Below are 20,371 nucleotides of genomic sequence, written 5' to 3' on the forward strand. Positions count from 1 at the left end.
TTATAAATTGGGGACACATCAGTTGGAAGTAACAGAGGAGAAGGACCTTGGAGTATTGGTTGATCACAGGATGACTATGGGCTGCTATTGTGATATGGCTGTTAAATAAGCTAATGTGGTCTTGGGATGCATCAGGCGAGGTATTTCCAGTAAAGATAAGGTGTTAGTACCGTTATACAAGGCACTTGTGAGACCTCATCTGCAATACTATGTGCAGTTCTGGTCTCCCATGTTTAAGAAGGATGAATTCAAACTGGAACAGGTACAGAGAAGGGCTACTAGGATGATCCAAGGAATGGAAAACCTGTCTTATGAAAGGAGATTCAAACAGCTTGGCTTGTTTAGCCTAACCAAAAGAAGGCTGAGGGGAGATATGACTGCCCTCTATAAATATCAGAGGGATAAATATCAGGTAGGGAGAGGAATTATTTAAGCTGAGTACCAATGTGGACACAAGAACAAATGGATATAAACTGGACACTAGGAAGTTTAGACTTGAAATTAGAAGGAGGTTTCTAACCATTAGAGGAGTGAAGTTCTGGAACAGCCTTCCAAGGGGAGCAGTGGGGGCAAAAGACATATCTGGCTTCAAGAATAAGCTTGATAAGTTTATGGAGGGGATGGTAATGATGGGATAGCCTAATGTTGGCAACTAATTCTTCCTTAGCAGATAAATATGCTCAATGGTCTGTGATGGGATGTTAGATGGGGTGGGATCTGAGTTACTACAGAGAAGTCTTTCCCAGGTGCTGGCTGGTGAGTCTTACCCACATGCTCAGGGTTTAATGGATTGCCATATTTGGGGTCAGGAAGGAATTTTCCTCCAGGGCAGATTGGCAGAGGCCCTGGAGGTTTTTTGCCTTCCTCTGCAGCTTGGGGCACAGGTCACTTGCTGGAAGATTCTCTGCACGTTGAAATCTTTAAACCATGGTTTGAGGACTTCAACAACTCAGACATAGATTAGGGGTTTGTTACAGGAGTGGGTGGGTGAGATTCTGTGGCCTGCTTTGTGCGGGAGATCAGACTAGATGATCATAATGGTCCCTTCTGACCTTAGAGTCTATGAGGTGTTGCATGTGGTACTGGCCAGTCCAGACAGATCTATGGTCTAATTAAGCACAATTCCTATTACATTCTTACAAGCGGTGGGGCTAGCAGCTTATTTTATGTAAACAAGTCACTCAGCACAATAAAATCAGGCCTCTATGTGGAGTAGGCTGTTGTATCACTGTTCTGCACAATGCCTTAGTTTGGTGTCACCAGTGCCACCACCAAAAAGAAAACACCCCTATTTAGGGCAAGCTATGTCATCTCAGGCTCAATGAAGTGCTAAAATTCAAAGCTCTTTACCTCTATCAGCAATAATTCCCTTTTAGGGATGAAAAAAGGTGCCTGAAACTACTCTGCCCTTATGTTTGCTTTGACTGAACCACTCTAGATGACTCAACATGGCCTGTATTGCAGAACTTCTGAAGCAGCATGACAGTTTCCAAGAGATTAAAAATCCTTCAGTTTGGCATGATCCTCTATTGTACCACAAGTCCACTTACCCATCATGCCATTCTGTGATATCCTCACAAAGCAACAGAACCATCTACTCAAATTTCACTTCACTCTTTTCTTTCCTGCTTCGCTGTGTTAGGTTAGACTAGTGTGAAATGCTCTCGGGAGATCTACAGGGTTCTCCTCACCTCATAAGAAAAGTTTCCCTTTCACAAAATCTATTTAAGATAAAATTTGCAAGAAGGCAGGAAAGAAGATGCAAGTCTTTTACTAAAAAACAAACCACCACCACCAAGCTGAGCAACAGTCAGGAGTTCTTTGTGAGGTCTAATGCAACTTTGTCACTTTATTCAAATTTTCAAAATAGTCTTTATTCTACTTTTTTTAGTATAAAAAAAATCCACAAGTTAAGTGCACCACAGTGTATACAGAGAGAAACATAATGCTGAACTTCCAGAACAGTCAGTTGTACGGTTTAACACAACATACAATACAGAGATTTAGATTCAACTGAAACCTCAAGATAAAATATATTCACCAAATCAGATTTTTTCTTCATAAAACAAAAACCAAAAGATTGAGGATCCCTGAAATATTCTTCTTAACCCTAATAAGACTTCATTATACTCAAGTCATTTTTAAAAGGATGCATTCATAAAACAAGCCATTCACCAAGCTAACTTGTGTGTTGATTGACAGTTGCTACATACTCAAGCATAGATGGAAACCCATCTCTCTGTTCTGAGTAATAGCCTTAAGTTTTGCTGTCAAGACACCAAGTTGCTTTTAAAATGTGGTTTTGTTATTAAGCTGTAGTTTTAAAAGTCTAGTTTGCATTTACTGAAACGTTCGAACAGCAGTTGCACTGTGTTTCAGGCACCAAAGCATGGCTTTGATTAGACTCAACGTGCAAAGAAGTCCCAACGCTACTAGGAATGTATCAAAAGAACATCCCATGTCACATCCTAGCTGCATACCTTCCTGGAGAAAAATGAAGAGCGAATGTGAGCACAGAGAGTGCTTCAAGGGATCCATTCTATTGTGAAGTCGTGAGGGAAAGCCCTATGTGGCAACCAGAGAAATGAATGTGACTGGCTTTCTATCCAGCACCATTGATTCTATGGAAGGAGAAAGAGGATGCATGTATCTCACTCCTATTGACAAGCAATAGATTTGAGATGGAGCTGCAAGAATTATAGTTTGATACTTTTAAGTCAGATTTCCTTCCTACCTTTCTCCTCCCGCCCCCCTAATTTATAGACAGTTGATTAATAAAAGCCAAAAGACAGTGCTGCAGTATTACTCCAGTGGAATTAAAGGAAGATCTGTGGGGCTGCTTAGCTCACATTCATTTCATGAATTAACCCCTCTTTAATAGAGGCACTGCTACCATTACATGGTTTCTTATTACATTTTAAAAGTGCCTGAAGGGCTGGGCACCAGGAAGACACCCCACCGTTATGCGTCTAAACTGCAACTTCAGGTTAATATGACTAAAGCAGTTACATTGTGAGAAGTGCTGACAGTATGTGATGTCTTTCCTTAAACAAACATAGCCTCTTTGTTCACCAGATAGTATAGCCACCATCCGAGCCCCCCATGAAGTAGCTTCCCTTCCGTTGTGTCACTAACACATTGGCACCCTGCATGGCTGCCAGCTGGGCTGCATTGGGAGGGCAGCCAGGAGGTGGTGGCTGAAAAACAAAGAGAGGATTAGTTAAGAGGATCAGAAGGCAATGCCACCTTGGCACCTCAGTCAGGTAGACAAGATGTACTGCCGGGCACTCCCTTTTGCAACTCAGAATAATTACCATCAACACACCCATAGCTAGCTACTGAACTATGATTGCACGTAACAGTACAAAAATCAGATAGGCAACACCCTGATCACCTGGTTTGAACTAGTAGAGGAATCATCCCTGTTCCATTCATCGGACAGAATTGGTGAGGCAACGGAATAGGCAAGAATTAAGACTATGAACACCGCCTTGGCTTTTTTTAATCCACCTCAAAGCCAAGCAGAGATGTGATGGTAGAAAAAGACCTTAAGCTCTACAAGTACAGGGTGCTCACACCGGTTCTCTCCTAGCAGTCGATGCTCCTAAATACGGACACAAGCATCTTCTGATAAATGTTTAGAGATTGAGAAATAGCCTCTCTTGCCTATGCTGTCAGCCTCCCATGTGACTCTGAAAATGAGACATGCAGGGTTTCCGCAATACATTTATACTTACAGGAACACTACCAGTGGCACCAGCCCCAAACCTCGCTCCAGCATCAAAGCCACCTTCAACAAGCACAGTTGACCCAGGAGGGTAGACAGGGCCCACGGGATAATATGCCATTGGAACGGAAGAGCCCATTGGGCCAACAGCCACAGACTGTGCCATGGGTAGGTACAGAGAAGTACCAGGATATGCAGCAGACATAGTAGGTACGGTGGCAGCCCCTGGATGCACAAAGCTTGGACGATAGAGCTAGAAGAAGCAGCACAAGGAAGTTATAAGATTTTCCTCACCCCAGAACCATTTATGCAGATTCTCTCTCAAAGCTCGCATATGTCATAGGGCTGCCACTCTCCCTCAAGTACAGAGGTAATCCCACTCCCTTTCCTGAAAGCACAACTCTATCCAGAGGGAGAGAGAAGTTTGTTCAGATTATGCCAATTTGAGGCATGGTGCTTCCCGATTGTCTGCCAGAATCAGTCCAGAAGAACCATTTTATTGGCTTTTGCCTACACAGGTCAGCTCTGGTGGCAACTCCAAGGGAAGCTTTGACTAAAGTTTCTGGCATTCTAAATGGATTTGGGGAAGGAAATATTATTTGTGGATTTCAGCCAGATCATAGAACACGTATTTTTTCCCATTTCAGAACAGAAATATTTGTATCCACACATGAAGCCTCTGGCAGAGGGCAACGTCAATTCATTTTTACTGAATGTTATGCTTGAGCATTTAGCCAAAGCTATTAACTAATGCTTTACTGACTTCTGAAGGCGGGAGAGAGAGAAGGATTTTGAAACCTGGAACAGCTCCCAAAGTGCATAAAGCATGTTTTTCTAATTAGTAGTCAGAATGGCATGCCCTAACTCAGCAGATTTCTCACTAGACAGAGCTGCCAGACTGATTGCTGCCCAGTCTTGGGAGATGCAAATGGTCATTCCAGGCTAACAAATACAGGTACTAAGTATTCATTTGTAACCAGTTCAAGTTTACTTTTCAGGTGTAGAGCAAGAATACAAAAGGGACATATTGCATACCTCAGAGTAAGCAGGAGGTGCATCGGTATAAGGTGGTGCTTGAGGGAGAGGCATTGTCTGTGGGTACACAGAAGGATTACCAGGAGGTTGCACTGGGTAGGATGGCTGTGTCGGATATTGACCTAAGACGCAGAAGAGAATTTGGTCAGCATTAACTGAACTGCCATTACAGAAATGGGACAGGGAGTTGAGCTTATGGAAAGCCATTTCTTTAGGGATCTGAGAAAAGAGAGGACCATAAGGGATTGAAATTGCAGGTGTTTTACACACATAACCAGAGGCAGAGGGCGCAAGAGGGAAGGAAATGCCCTGCAGGCCTGCAACTATGTCAGGTACTCAGTAAAGTCCACTCAGTCATGTTCAGGCAATACTTGCACTCTGGTCAGAATTTAAAGGAAAAAATAATTTCTGTACTGTTAATCTTTTAAAGGAACTAGGTGAAGTTAAATTATCTTCCTGTGCAGATCTGTTTATTCAAAGTTGGGCATTTCATTGCTTAGACTTGCAAGTCACAAAATTTTGAGACTGCCACAGAACTATGACACTTACTGGGACATCAAGGATTCTAAATCCTGTATCATTTGAAGCTACCTATTGGTTGTCGTAAGTGCAGTTTCCAGAGATCATCTGTTAATGATCTTAATGTTTATAATTAAACACTGTCACTCCATTTGCCTCAAGTCGCAGAAGGCAGAGTTCAGAGAGAAGATACTTGGTTTCTACAAAAGAGAGGGGGGCATAACAACTGAAGTGAGAAACAGATATAGTCCCCAAAGTAAGAGAGGACCTGCTCCCAATCCCAGGCTCTCTCACATTCATTACTCTTCCCTACCCCTTTATTAATTCGTTCAAAAGCTGACAATCCATTCAAGCGACATGCATCTTAATGTCTCAAAAGGTAGCATTGCTCTTAAAGCGAAGGCCAATAGGAAGTCCTGCTTAATATCTTACTGCACTTAACTCTACAGTTTTTTTCTCATCAGGTCAGTATCATGTGTTTAAATAATTTCCATGTGTCTGTTCAGCTGCATGTAAGATAGCTAGCAATGGCAAGGAGGTGTGGCTTTAGTGTGTCACCATCAAGGAGGTGTGGCTTTAGTGTGTCACCATCAGGTCAAAGCACGACTCTTGTCATGATTGTTAAAAGCGCTATCAAACCTAAAATGCCAATATAAATGTTTCTATGAGAGTTACTGATTCAAGACTGAGTTAAAGAAAAAAAGGGGGGAGCAAGGGGTGGGGGAAATATAGTGGCCTTGGAGGATTTGTAACTTGAGTTCTTGTCAAGCTTTTATAAGATCCTCATCCTCACAGTACCCCAGCCCCAGAAGAGCATCCAAAACCTGAGGGAGCCACTGCCCCAAGGAAAATTCAGAGAAAAGAAGTAGTTTTGTTAATGGCAAGTGGCCAAGATTCCTGAAGCGATTTAAAAGATTGTGATACCTTGGGAAAGGCCAGCAGCTCACATTACTCAAGGCAAATTATGAACCCAATCAACTGGAGCGGTACAAATGTGCATTAACCCCTCCAGTGGCACCCATCAAGGACGTAGACCCCACTACTTCCCCCAAGGGCCTCCCCCATGACTGTCATGTCCACCTCCAGGGTGCTGCTGTGGCACAGCGTCATCCTGCAGACATTGCAGTTCTTTTACAGGAAGCAGTCGAGAGAGACCTCGTGACACAGTTTAGGGATTCTGAGTTAGCAAATCAAGGTTCACACATTTAATTGTTGAGCTAACGGTTAAATATAGGCCTTCCACCAACGCCTGAGGCTCCCTGCTTCAAGACCACAAGGAGCCGCCACAGCTACCCTCACCCTTTTCTCCCCACCACCACCTCCAGCCCTCACAACTCCCCTACCTTGATCCATGAGTATCGGCTCCTATAGCTGCCACCACTGCCTCTTAGCTACGACAGGCATCCCCTGCCAAACCCACCTCACTCTGCAGAAAATAACTACAGCCCCCACGGCGCTGACACCCCTTCCTGCACCCCTTCCCTGCCTCCCCCCCATGGCACTGACACCCTCCCCGTACCTCTCCCCTCCACGGCACTGACACCCTTCTGCACCCCTTCCCCTCCTCCTCCCCACGGCACTGACACCCCCTGCACCCCTTCCCCTCCTCCCCTCCCCAGCGCTGACACCCCCCTGCACCCCTCCCCCCCATGGTGCTGACACCCCCCCCCTGCACCCCTTCCCCTCCTCCCCCCCACGGTGCTGACACCCCTTCCATACCCCTTCCCCTCCTCCCCCCCACGGTGCTGACACCCCCCCCTGCACACCTTCCCCTCCTCCCCCCCATGGTGCTGACACCCCCCCTGCACCCCTCCTCCCCACGGCGCTGACACCCCTCCCACATCCCTTCCCCTCCTCCCCCCCACGGCACTGACACCCCCTGCACACCTTCCCCTCCTCCTCCCCACGGCGCTGACACCCCCCCCGCACCCCTCCCCCCCCACGGCGCTGACACCCCCCCCGCACCCCTCCCCCTCCTCCCCCCCACGGTGCTGACACCCCCCTGCACCCCTCCCCCCCCAGCGCTGATACCCCCCGCACGCCTCTCCCCCCGTGCGGCGCACCCCTCCTCCTCCTCGACGCTCTCATCCGCCCCCACTTCCAGGCCACCCACGCCAGCCCCCGTCCTCCCGCCTGGGAAGCACCCCGGCCTCGGAGCCCGCCCCTCCCACACAGCGGCCGCGCGGCAGCCAAAGGGTTAACGACTAGGCCCAGGCGTGCGGCGTCATGGAAACCGAGCGCCCGCCCCCCGCCCCGCCGCGCTCCCACTGGCCCGGACTCCCCGCCCATCACGGGCTCGGCCTCACGGTAACCGAGGGCGACGCCAGCTTGAAAGGGGCCGCGCCCGGCGGAGAGCGGCGCCCTGGCCCCCCCCGCCCTTGCCTTTGCTGTTCATGGCGGCGGGGGGGTCGGTCCGGCTCGGCTCGGCTCGGCTCTGGCTCGCGGACTCGCGACGGCCGGTTCCGGATGTGTCCGCTCCGCTCACTTCCTTGTTATTGTCACTGCGGCGCTGGGAGGGGGAGGGGGAGGGGGAGGGGGAGAGGACGTCTTACGTTTGCCGCCCGGCGTCATGACGTAACGGCGTCGCGGCAGGGGAAGAGAGAGGGGCGCGTGGGGGCGTGGCCTATGCTACCTCCAGTTCTAAACGATGAGCCCCCAGCTGGGCAGGGGCAGTGAAATGGGGGGCTGCTTATCCCAGCCAAGGAGGGGGAGGGGAGCCTGGGGGGGCTGCTTATCCCAGCCAAGGAGGGGCGGGGGAGCCGGGGGGAGGCTGCTTATCCCAGCTAAGGAGGGGTCGGGGACCCAGGCGGGGGCTGCTTATCCCAGCCAAGGAGGGGAGGGGGAGCTGGGGGTGCTGCTTATCCCAGTCAAGGATGGGTCAGGGAGCCGCTTATCCCAGCCAAGGAGGGGAGGGGGAGTCAGAGGGGGTCTGCTTATCCCAGCCAAAGAGGGGAGGCGGAGTGGGGGGGGCTGCTTATTCCACACATTAATGGGGCTTTGCGGGGACTGCATATCCCAGCCAAGTAACAGAGGGGAGCTGCTTATCCCAGTAAAGAAAGGGAGGGGAAGCTTGGGGGGGCTGTTTATCACAGCCAAGGGTAGGAGTGGGGCAGCCACCTTTTATCCCAGCCAAGGAGGAGAGCAGGAGCTCTTCCTTTTCCCCCTGTAAGTACCAACATGTAAGAAGATTTTTGATAGTAGAGGGCTCTTTAATCAAGCAGACAAAGGCATAACAAGCTCCAAAGGCTAGAAACTGAAACTAGATATTTTCAGGCTAGAATTAAGGTGTACGTATTAAATAGGGTAATTAACCACTGGAATAACTTTCCAAGGGAATGAGGCTGATTCTCCATCACTTGAAGTCTTTAAATCAAGACAGGATGATTCTAAGAAGTAGGCTCTAGCTCAGCAACAATATAAGCTTGATGCAAGAATCACTGGCTGAAATTCCCTGGCCTTTATTATACAGGAGACGGGATTAGATGATTGTAAAGATTCTTTCTGGGTTTACCATCTATGCATTTGTGCTTTGCTTTCCCTATAGGGAAAACAGGGATTGTATCACCATAAAATGAGGTTATGAAGCATAATCCTTCAATGTTTGTGAAGAGTTTTGAAGATGGAAAGTGCTAAATATTGTTACTAATGAATTCTACCCCAATTGGCTAAGGCAACCCTTTCATTTACACCCAATCTTGGGGTACACCTCTTTGGAGCATAGAAAGCCTGAACCCTCAGTATAGCACAGAGCAATACTGTAAACAGGCAGTTGAACAAATCTGGGAAAAAATATCCATGTAACCTTTGTTGTTTTTTTTTTGTTGGTGGTTTTTTTTGCCTTCTTAATCAGACACAGAAAAAGCAGCCGCTTCTAAGTTCATGCATAAAAAATCAATGGAAATAGCTGATAACTTCCAAATATTTTTAAATTTAATTAATCCTTAAGGCTGGTAAAATTTGATCAGGCAGTGAGTTCTGTTCATTAGCAACGGCTAACACTTTATTAGTTATTTTGGCCTGAGCTTTAGGATATGTTAGTTATTTTAAAACATATCCTCTTCATTGTTATAACATGAAGTTGGTGTCTGCATTATTCCCCAGACTCCCATCACACACCCTCATGGGACTCACTCAGGAATTGTGACCCCCTGTTCCCCCCCCGCAACACACACACACATAAATGTCCCCAAATCCTCTTTATAAGGTGATTGCAGAACCCAGAGGTGGAACCAGGGCCAGCGCTTTCATTAGGTGACCCTAGGCGGTCGCCTAGGGCACCAGGATTCAGGGGGTGGCATTTTGTGTGCTCCCCACAGGGCGCACGGGAGCTGCTGCTTCTGCTCCCGTCACGCCGCCAAAGAAGGACCTTCTGCCGACACGCCACGGAAAACAGCGGCAGGCAATTGAGCAGCTCAATGACTGCAGCTGTCGCCTGCAGCATTTCAACGGAGGGTCCTTCTTCAGCGGCCTGATGGGAGTGGAACCGGAAGCTTCCGCACGCCCCGTGGGGAGCGCACAAAATGCCGCCTCCCGAATTCTGTCCAGGGCGCCAGAAACTCTGGCACCGCTCCTGGATGGAACACGCATCAATGTGACTATATGCAGGCAAATTTTTAACAGTGAAGGTAACTATTGGAACAACTTAGGGACTTTGTAGCTTCTCCATCCTTTGCAGTCTTTGTCAAGATTGGATGTCTTGCTCAGTGATAAGCTGTCGCTCAAACAGAAGTTGCGGTCTTGATGCAGAAATTGTTGGGTGAGGTTCTTTGGCCTGAGTTATATAGGAGATCAGACTAGATTATCATAATGGTCCTTTCTGGCCTTATAATCTATGAAATCCTGAATGGTTTCCGGGTAAACATCCCATGAGAAGCAGCTATCCCCCAGCCCCTTTATCCCACAACAGTCTCAGTAGGGGCTAGGAGATGATGCCTCTTTGATTCAAGCCTCCTCTCTGTTTCTGACTAACAGGCCCATTTTTGCAGAAATGCGCCCATTTTTGCAGAAATGCAACCATTTTTGGTCCACACTGGAATTTTTCTAAGGGCGGGTCCATTCTACAGCATTAACTGAAGTGATCCAACCTTGGATCACCGCCCTTGAGGTAGCCTATCACAAAGGAGAGTGGCCCACACTGCAATATAGCAGTTGAGTTCTGTAGGCATTGCTTAGATGTTCTGCATCCACAGTGGCTCTGTATTCAAGCATTTGGCACCAAGACTCCTGGGGTTATGTATGAGCGTGAATCGATGGCCTGGTGAAAAGGAGAAAAGAAAATACAAACTAAGAAACATTCATGCCTTTAGTTAGGCAAGTAGCTCGCCAAAATTTCCATTTCTCTGCCAAACTCTGTTCATTTGTTCTTTGTACCTTGTCCGACCACAGCTATGTCGTAAGGTACCTCCAGTTTGGTTTTGTTATAGTCAAGCTGATGAACTGCAACATGCTAGGAAAGGTGGATTCTCAATACCAAGCATTGTCGGTTCTTATCTCTTCTCCCAGCTTCTGCGTCCAAAGCCTTGATTATGCGCTTGTCTGCTTCTCCCACAAATGTCTCTATGCTTTCTTCCATGCTGCCCCTTCCATATGATCCAGAGCACCCTTGCCTGAATTAGGCCCTCATTCACCAAAGCATGTAAGCACCAGCTGTACTTTGCTGAATTGAGGCCTGAGACACAGATCCTTTGGGTGAGTGCTTAAGGCCTGATCCAGTGCCCATTGAAGTCAATGAATGGACAGATTCCCAATTGAGTTCAGTGGACTTTGGATCAGGTCCTCCTTTATCCATAAGACTGCTCCTCTTTTGTGCTCCTGATTCAGTGAAGCAGTTAAGCACATGTTTAACTTTAAGCACGTGCAGAGTCCTCTTAACCTCAATGGGATTCCTCATATGGTTAAAGTTAAACATGTGCTTAAGTGCTTGTCTGGGTTGGGTCTTGATGACACTGAGATGAACCTTGGGACACAAGAAAGCTCAGCACCTTCGAAACCAGAACCTACAGAACTGAAACAAACCATGTGCTCTGAGGATCAGCTCCTGTGCACCTGGTTTGATAGTCACAAAGTCAAAGATGTTAGAACAAAATGTCTAGTCAGAGGCCCTTGGGCAGGTGAAATGAAGGGCTTGTAACTATTCTCCCTTAATATGACTATCAGATTCCACAAGTACAAATCTTCCTCCTTTATAAATAGAACAGATGCATATTTTATATTTTGGGCATGAGTAAAAAAATGCCACTTTCTGTCTTACCTCTTATATGCAAACTTTCCTGATGCAGTCTGGTTTGGGGGTGAAACCCCCCACCCTCCCCGCCACACACACCTTTTATCAAGGTAATTCTTAGGCATCTCAATCAACAATTGCATTGCTTCTCACTGTTTAAGTGAACACCTCATGAATAATGTACATGGCTACTAATGAATATGCACATCAGTTGCGATGCCTGTGAGGGCTTTATAAATAATTTATGAGCATAAAATGTTCGTCACCTCCTTACTGTACAGGAACTATAAAAAAAATTTACTCTTTAAAGCGGAGGAGATATCTGTGTAGATAGCTTGATCCTGCTTGTATAAAATAGCCCCAGTTTTACAGCGCTAAAAATGAAAGCAGCAAGAGCAAACGAAGGAATCAGCGTCTCCATCAGGAGACGTGGCAGATCGTTTTCCTGTCACATACTAGAAAATGGTTTCTGAAATGGTGACTTGAGTTCTGCTGTCTTTCTGCGAGGGCCCAAATCCTGCAAGGTACTGGTTAGATTAGATGAGAAGGTGATGAAGCCCCCCAGTACGCATTCAGATTAGTGAGAGGTAACAGAGCTCATAACCAGAAAGGATCAAGTCCTAATTTATTTGAAAGAGTGTATGTTATGAATCCTGTTTCTGCTCACCAGATTTCATTATGCTGGAAAAGGGAAAGTATGCATTCTTTTGGAGGGTTTTGTTTGTTTTTGTTTTGAGTTGTCAAACTGATAGACTTTGAGCCTGATTTTCAGACTCCAACTGATGTCACTCGCGCTACAAATCAGGCCCAAAGGGTTTTGAGCTGAATCGCCAAAAACTGAAGCACTTAAAATTAGAGGCTACTTTTGAACATTTAGCTGTGTGCCAAAGGGCTGTGCTTCCTGCCCTGGGTAATTCCAAATGGCAATGGGACAGCTTTCCTGGCACAATGATGATACTATACAAATAAAATGCAAAATAGATGAGTGTACGTTCAGTTTAGTTTTGGCAAAGGGTAAGTCCAGAGCAGAGCTCGAGTTACTCATTTACTTTACTGGATAATATTTAACACTGGCGAACAGTGACACTGAATTGGACTGTTTCTGTTGTTTCTACTTGAAAGAAAGGAAATCATGTCTGTGAAGTCCCTGCCCCTGCAAACAGCCATGAGTGTAACTTTACTCATGTAAGTAGTTGAAGGTTAAAAGGAGTTGAGGCTGCTCAGGACCATGCAGAATTAGGCCCCTAATTAGTGTAAAATTAATTATAATAATATAAATTAATTATTCATTACCTTATGGCACCTCCAACTTGCAAATCACAAACGGCAAAATTCTGGCTCCATTTAAATCAGTGGGAGTTTTGTCACTGATGGCAACAGAGTGAGAATTTCACCCCACATGAGTAAACTAAGCCTCAAAACCAGTGAAGTCGGGAAGTGTCTGAAACTGCAGTGCAAAATCCTGATCCTGTTTACAGCTCTAGAGGAGAAAACTGAGAAGGGCTTGATTCAGCAAAGCATTAAGCACATGCTTAACTTAAAGCATCTGCTTAAATCCCTCCCTATCCAGCAAAGCATCGAAGCATGTACTGATATAGCAAAAGTGTGTAAGCCCATGGGATCTTTGTGTTTTGCTAAATCAAATAGAAATGCTGGGCTTTCTGTTGCTTGGATTTTGTGCTGTGGGGGAAGGCAGGCTTCCCCAGAACCTTGGAGGGAAACTGGTTTATGGCATGATATTCAGCACTTGTGGAACTGAAGGCCTTTCTGTAGAGAGTGAGGCCTGGTCCACACTATGCAGTTAAATCGATTTAAACAGCGTAAAATCGATTTAACGCTGTACCCGTCCACACTACAACACACTTTAAATCGATTTTAAGGGCTCTTAAAATCGATTTCTGTAATCGTCCCCAACGAGAGGAGTAACGCTAAAATCGATATTACTATATCGATTTAGGGTTAGTGTGGACGGAAATCGAAGTTATTGGCATCATCATTTTACAGTAGCTACCCACAGTGCACCGCTCCAGAAATCAACGCTAGCCTCGGACCATGGACGCACACCACCGAATGAATGTGCCCTAGTGTGGACGCATAAAATCGGTTTTATTATATCGGTTTTATAAAACCGGTTTTAGTTATTTCGATTTTATGCTGTAGTGTAGACGTAGCCTCAGATGTGTCAGAGACCACGCAGGTGCAAACACTGATCTGGCCCAGTGCTGTGTGTGGTTAGGGAAGCTAAATCCTTAGGTCAGTGAGAAAGAAAAAGACGAGAGGTAGAATACTAATTTGGTCCTCTGTCATGAGTTTCTGGGGACAGAGGCGGCACTGGAGGAAAGGGCATTTGATAACAATCAGACAGGCAGAATTTTATTCCTGCCAGCTATTCTTATCAAATGTATGAATTAGGGTGACCAGATGTCCCGATTTTATAGGGACAGTCCCGCTAATTAGGGCTTTTTCTTATATGGGCACCTGTTACGCCCCACACTCTGTCCTGATTTTTCATAATTGCTGAAAGTCACCCTAGCATGAATACTGTATCATTTTTTTTCCCCGCTAAACAAGCTGTTTTCCAAAGAAATAGTTCTGGAACTCGCAAAATCAATTCAGCTTTAAAATACGTTAAAAATTCAATGTGTACCCTTTCCCCATATGTATTATATTAATAGTATGCCAATATATGTAAATGAGTCTGAAATTCAGCTCGATGGAAGTATTTAAATATTCATAATCACAGAACAGCATATGCAAACCAGATTCTCGACAGAATTGTACTGCAGAGTCTAAAATAACAGCTGTACTGAAGCAAAGCCATTTTAACATAACTGATTTGGTTGTTTTAAAAAATGTCCCCATTGGTTGTGCATTTGTTAATATTTGTGCATTGGTATTAACATCTGGATCAAGCCTTAATTCAGGAAACCATGTAAGTGTGTGCTTAATGTTAAACACATCCTTAACTCCTTTTGAAGTCAATGTGTAGTATTTAAGTGCTTTCTTGGATCAGGACCTCAGAGAGAACTGCCTACACAATATCATGTTTGCTGAGTTCCTCTACAAAATAGATTTGTTACTAATTAGTACTAAATATCATGTTATGCCAATAGAGATGGGATAATCTAATTAGCTTATTTTCATTCCAGAAACATTTTTGTGTATAGAAATAGGATGCAGAATCAAGGGTAGCCCCCCAAAAATTGCAAATAGTATTTACACGTTTTAAAAAATGAATGCATCGCTTGTAAACTGTGATATATAAATTCACATATATCCTGAAATGTATTTTAGAGGCACATTTTGAATATCTTATGGTGAACTCAAAAACGTGCCTTTTAAGGCAGTAATTTAAAATTAATCTGATAGCTTATCTGTAAAGAGAAACAGACGACGTAATTCTTTCTAATCGATCCTAGATGTGAAAGAATAAGGTAAAAATAATCATTCTTTATCAGATCATTTGTTGTTTGTTTTTAAGAGGCACCAGCAATTGAGGCATGTCTTTTTTCCCCTTATTCCTGCTTAAAGATAAGAAAGAAGTTACAATTTATCCAATTATACATTTTAAAACATGCACAATGCAAACTAATAGCATACTTTGTGTTCTTTTGTCATGAGTCAAAACTAGCTGTAATTGGTCCGTAAGTTGGCTTGCTTTGAAAAACTGCAAATATTGCATCTGTGCTTTTAATGAGGTATATAGTTAACAGAGATATTTGTGTTCCTTGTATTTATGGAGTGACAAAGTTCAGGTTGCAACCAAGTTTCCTTTACAAGCCTGATTCCCCCCACCACCACCTAAAATCTATAAAAAAAATTGTGTCTGCCTCAAAATTGGTAGGTTAGATCTGAAACGGAGGTAGAATTCTTGTACAAAATTTGAAGTGAACTGGACAAAGGTTTCCTGAATGATCACACTCAAAAAATACAGGTGCTCGATAGAATTCAGAAAGTCGTCTTTTATATATATATATATATATTGTCACTTCAATAAAAATAATCAGTTCATCACTTTCCTGCATATGATTATCATCTATTTACTTAATGATGTCCTTGTTGCTGAGCAAAACAAACAAAGACAGTACCTGCCTCATGTAGATTACAGTCTCAAAGTCAAAATTGAGTGACTGTGAAGTAACGTTAGGAATTAATTTGTCTCTGTGTGGTTTAGAGGTAGCTTGCTTCTATGCTTATATGGTCCCCATTACCGTAAACACGGCACAATCTTTAATGTATTACACAACACCTCTGTGAGGTCAGCCACTACTGCTGAGGCGCACAGCAAGGAGACTGGCCCACACAGTTACACATAAAGCCTGTAGCAGAAGTGGGTGGATGTTGAACCCAAGAGTCAGGTTTGCAGCCCAAGCACTGGGCTGAGCCAAGCTATTGCAATGCGCTGAGTTAACAGCCCAATTCCTTATCCCAACAACTATTAATCCCTAGGGTCTATATCCAAAGTCCTTGAAGTCAATGTGAATCATTCTACTCACTTCAAGAGCTTTGGCTCAAGCCCTAGGAGAAAGCAAGTAACCTGGACAGCTAAGGAATGCAGGGTTGTTTGGCAGGCACATGTCATAGAATCATAGAACTACAAACATTTTTTTTCTTCTGCTGCTAATAGCTCACCTAATAGCTCACCTTAATTAATTATCCTCGTTACAGTTGGTATGGCAACACCCATTTTTCCATGTTCTCTGTGTATATATATTTTCCTACTGTATCTTCCACTGCATGCATCTGATGAAGTGGGTTTTAACCCACGAAAGCTTGTGCTCAAATAAATTTGTTAGAACTGGAAGGGACCTCGAGAGGTCATCTTGTCCAGTACCATGCACTCGGCAGGACTAAGTATTATCTAGACCATCTCTGACAGTTGTTTGTCTAACATGCTCTTTAAAATCTCGAATGATGGAGATTCCACAACCTCACTAGGCAATTTATTCCAGTGCTTAACCACCCTGACAGTTAGGAAGTTTTTCCTAATGTCCAACCTAAACCTCCCTTGCTGCAGTTTAAGCCCATTGCTGCTTGTCCTATCCTTAGAGGTTAAGAAGAACAATTTTTCTCTCTCCTCCTTGTAATAAACTTTTACGTACTTGAAAACTGCTATCATGTCCCCTCTCAGTCTTCTCTTCTCCAGATGAAACAAACCCACTGAAGCACAATATTTAATTTCCTTGGGACTGCACTGCTTGTGAGGAGTTGATACATTTTATTCTCATCAGGCTTTTTAAGTACAAGCACAGATCTCTCCCACAGTACTCGCTGTGTCATGAATCAAAGCATGTAGGAACACAGGTCTGCTTTGGGACATATAGGCCTGTAGGTAGGTTCAAGAGGCCAGCCAGGATGTCTTTATAAAATAATAGTACAACAAAGATACTCAGGCAAGACTCGGGAGCCACAAGTAGCTCTTTCATGGGTCTCTGCCACTCTTTGCAGCACATGATATTAAAACACCCTGTGCTTTAATTATTAACCAATCTAAGTTATTAACCAATCAGGATGTTTTTACTATGTTCTTAACCATTTGTAGGATACTTGGTCAGTCTCACATGTATATATATATAGAGAGAGAGAGTCACTACTGTAGTTCTTTTGGGTAATGTTGATCATGAATTTGGCTCCTGAACTATAATAGTTAGGACAGGCCTTGTGGAGGGACAGCCAGACCACAAGCCAGCTCTGGTCCCGCTAGAGATAGTATGGAATGCAGGCTTCTTTGCATATTGTGCTTGGAGCGTACTAGTAACGAGAGTAAATGTACTACACAATAAAGTGTAACTCTTGCAACATTACTCTTGCAAAGTGCGGAACGGAACTGCAATAATTGTGTTATTCCTCCCTGAGCCAAACCCCTGCTTCAAAGTGTATCTTCAAGGTTTCCAGTACAGTTAATGGAAGACCTGCCCCCTCCGCCCCCCAACAGCTAATTTTTCTGGCCCCTGGGAACAGTTTTCATGGTATAGTTTTGTTTTTATAACAAGTAGTTTTGTTTTTATAACAAGGGCGGTGGGCAGGGTTGCTCCCTCTGAGATGCAAAAAAACAGGACATCCGGGAAGATCCTGATCCCATAACACTAGACAGCTGGCAGCGTGTCCTGAGCACCCGTACAAATTTCCCAGGACAGGCACCTCAGAAAAGGAACGATCCTGGGAAAACCGGGATGGGAGGCAACCTTATTGGTGCGCAGATTTCCAGGTCCATGCTACGCCCTATGAGAGAGCCAGATAAGGTAGGGAAACAGTCAGAGTCCTTTGTCCTGCCCCCAGGCGGATAATGTAAATACTATTATTAATATATTAATTTATTATTATTAAATGCTGCATTAGGGTTTTGATGAGCCAGTTTAAGGGAGGCTGGGAGGAACGAAACAGCAAGTCAGGACTACATCTCTGAGCTCTGTCAGGGGTGACTTGCTGTATGACCTTGGGGGGTGGGGGGGGCAGTGGTTTCACACACCCCTCCCACCCATTATTTAGAGTCCCCCCACTGGGCTCCCTTAACCAGCTCATGTTTGCCAAGTGCTGGGAGGGGAAACCCAAAGTGTCTTATACAAAAGGGGCACTTTTCAGGTTGGGGGGGGCTATACAGGGAGATTTTGGGGGGAGCCAGGGTTGTACGGGGGGGGTCCCTGCGCCCCCTCGAGGCCGCGGCCAGCTCTGCAGCCTGCGGGATGCGGCAAAGGCCTTTGCATAAATTATGTTCATGACGCAGCAGCTAAAAAAATCCAAGTAACCAAAAAATCCCCCCCCACCCCCCCCGAGCGGGGGCCCGGGGCTGGGGCGGCTGTAAGCGGGGGAGGCCTGGTGCAGAGCCCCGGGGGTCTCGGTGCAAAGACTGGGCTGGGCAGGCGGAGGGGGGGGGCTGCCGCCTCCTTTCCCCCCTACCCCCCCTTTGTGTGCAGCAGCCTCCGCTCCGCTGCTGTGAGATGAATTGTTAATTATTCCCAGCAAAAAAGCGGCTCGGAGCCCCGGCCCGAGCGGGGGGCGAGCGGGTGCCGGCGCGGTGAGTGCGGGGCCCGGGAGAGGGGGTGCGGTGGGGCCGCTGCGGGGCGGGCAGGGGGGGCGGGGGGGACCCGGTTCGGTGAATATGCAATGGTCTTAATTAGCATAATTTATATATTTATGATAAAGAGAAAAACAGGGGCCGGGGCCGCTGCGAGCGGGGGAGACGGGTCGGGGGAGCCCGGGGATCGGGGGAGACGGGGCCTGAGCAGACTGGGTCGTGGGGAGACGGGGATCGAGGGAGCTGGGGGTCGGGGAAGACAGAGGAGCCTGGGTTAAGGGGAGCCCCGGGAGTCGGGGGGACCCGGAGGAGCCAGGGAGTGGGGGAGAGCCCGGGGCGCGGGAAACCGGGGTTGGGATCGTGGCCCCCCGGGGTCGGGAGCTGAGGGGGTTCCGGGTTTGGGGGGAGCCCGGGGGAGTCGGGGTTGGGGGGAGCCCCATGGATCGGAGGAGCCAGAGACTGAGGGTGTCAGGGGCTTGGGGAGCCGGGGTCAGGGGGAGCCCCGGGAATCGGGGACTGGGGGGACCGAGGGATCGGAGGAGTCAAGGGCTGGGGGACCCGGGAATCGGGGGTTGGGGGGACCCGGGGATCGGAGGAACCAGGGGCTGGGGGCGCCCCGGGGATCAGGGGCTGAGGGGACCGGGGAATCGGGGGCTGGGGGGACCCTGGGATCGGGGGCTACAGGGACCCGGGGATCGGAGGAACCAGGGGCTGGGGGAGCCCCGGGAATTGGGGGATGGGGGAACCGCGGGATCGGAGGCACCGGGGGCTGGGGGAGAGCCGGGAAGGGACCGCGGTAGGAGCGGCCCGAATCGGGCTGCGGGGACCGGGCTGTGCCCGCCCCGGGGGGCGCTGTGCTGTAGGCGGCGAGCGGACGGCGGGGCCCGGGGAGGTCTTAGTCTGCACTGGGGGCTGCGGAGGCACCGGTCTGGGGGGAGCAGCTGCCGGGCCGTGGGGCTGAGCTGCCGGATTGGGAGGGAGACGCGTTGCAGGGACTCGGGTGCGGGGCCTTCTCCTCCCTGCCGGGCTCTGGCTCATGCCTGGCTGGGTGGGGTGGGGCTGCCCCCTGCGCTGGGTGCTGGAGCTCCGGGGTGGCTGGGGAGGGGCCACCCCTGAGGCTGAGGAATATATTACTGGGGCTAATTGCTGCAAACTAGGGGTTTGTATTATCTCTGGCCAGGACCCCCTGAAGCATTCCCTGAGCTAGGTGCCCCTGCAGGGAGAGGGGCTCAGAGTCAGAGAGGAGTGGCTCCCAGGGAAGTGCCTTTATGCCTAACTCTGCCGCTGCCATGCTGGGGACCTTTGGCAAGTCACATCACCTCCCTGCCTCTGTTTCCCCATCTGTAAAATGGGCACAAATGATACTGACCTCCTTTGTCAAGCACTTTGAGGTCTGCTGATGAAAAGCACTAGATGAAAGGTGGGTATTATTGCTATTGCTAATTCGCACCAGAGCAATGGAGGCTAATGGTGAATTTGATGGCACCCCAAACCCACAGGCTGCCGGGCACCCTGAACAACGGTGATCAGTACGACAGACACCCCAGTAGCTAAATACGTGTCCCTGGTTTTTCACTGGGGCCTTTAGGCATTACTCCGATACAAATAAATATGAATTACCAAAGGGAATGGAAACAAAAGATTCTGGAGTTTTCTTAAGGCTGCATTGGCTGGGTTTTGTATATGGAAAGAGGCGAGCTCCATGGTCTGGTCCCCTCAAGATGCCAACCTGGTACAGCCAGCACTTGTAATGGTAATGATTGTACTTGCTTGTGACAGGGTATTAGGACACAGGCTGCCCTTCCCCCAACAGAGACAGCACTTACACATTAGAGATAGAAAGAAGGAGCAG

General features: G+C 47.1%; 2 protein-coding genes across 7 annotated transcripts in view; one reads left to right on the plus strand and one right to left on the minus strand.

Annotated features, from left to right (window-relative positions):
- Window positions 1-1,829: 1,829 nt before the first annotated feature.
- DAZAP2 (DAZ associated protein 2) lies at window positions 1,830-7,795 on the minus strand. The gene is made up of 4 exons (XM_050925467.1): window positions 7,664-7,795; window positions 4,763-4,884; window positions 3,738-3,980; window positions 1,830-3,197 (listed from the first exon to the last, which is right to left on the minus strand). Exons 1-4 carry the CDS (start codon window positions 7,674-7,676, stop codon window positions 3,069-3,071), a joined length of 507 nt encoding a protein of 168 aa, XP_050781424.1. The 5' UTR covers window positions 7,677-7,795; the 3' UTR covers window positions 1,830-3,068.
- Window positions 7,796-18,257: 10,462 nt separating this feature from the next.
- POU6F1 (POU class 6 homeobox 1) overlaps window positions 18,258-20,371 on the plus strand; it is a 34,994-nt gene continuing 32,880 nt past the window's right edge. For 3 of the 6 annotated variants that reach the window (XR_007769828.1, XM_050925458.1, XM_050925457.1), the window contains exon 1: window positions 18,258-18,519. The gene's annotated coding sequence lies outside the window, so the exon portion shown is untranslated. The remainder of the gene's footprint in view (window positions 18,520-20,371) is intronic. The other 3 variants (XM_050925460.1, XM_050925461.1, XM_050925459.1) reach the window with 2 other exon arrangements.

This window comes from Gopherus flavomarginatus, chromosome 16 (genome assembly GCF_025201925.1).
Source record: "Gopherus flavomarginatus isolate rGopFla2 chromosome 16, rGopFla2.mat.asm, whole genome shotgun sequence".
Lineage (NCBI taxonomy): Eukaryota > Metazoa > Chordata > Testudines > Testudinidae > Gopherus > Gopherus flavomarginatus.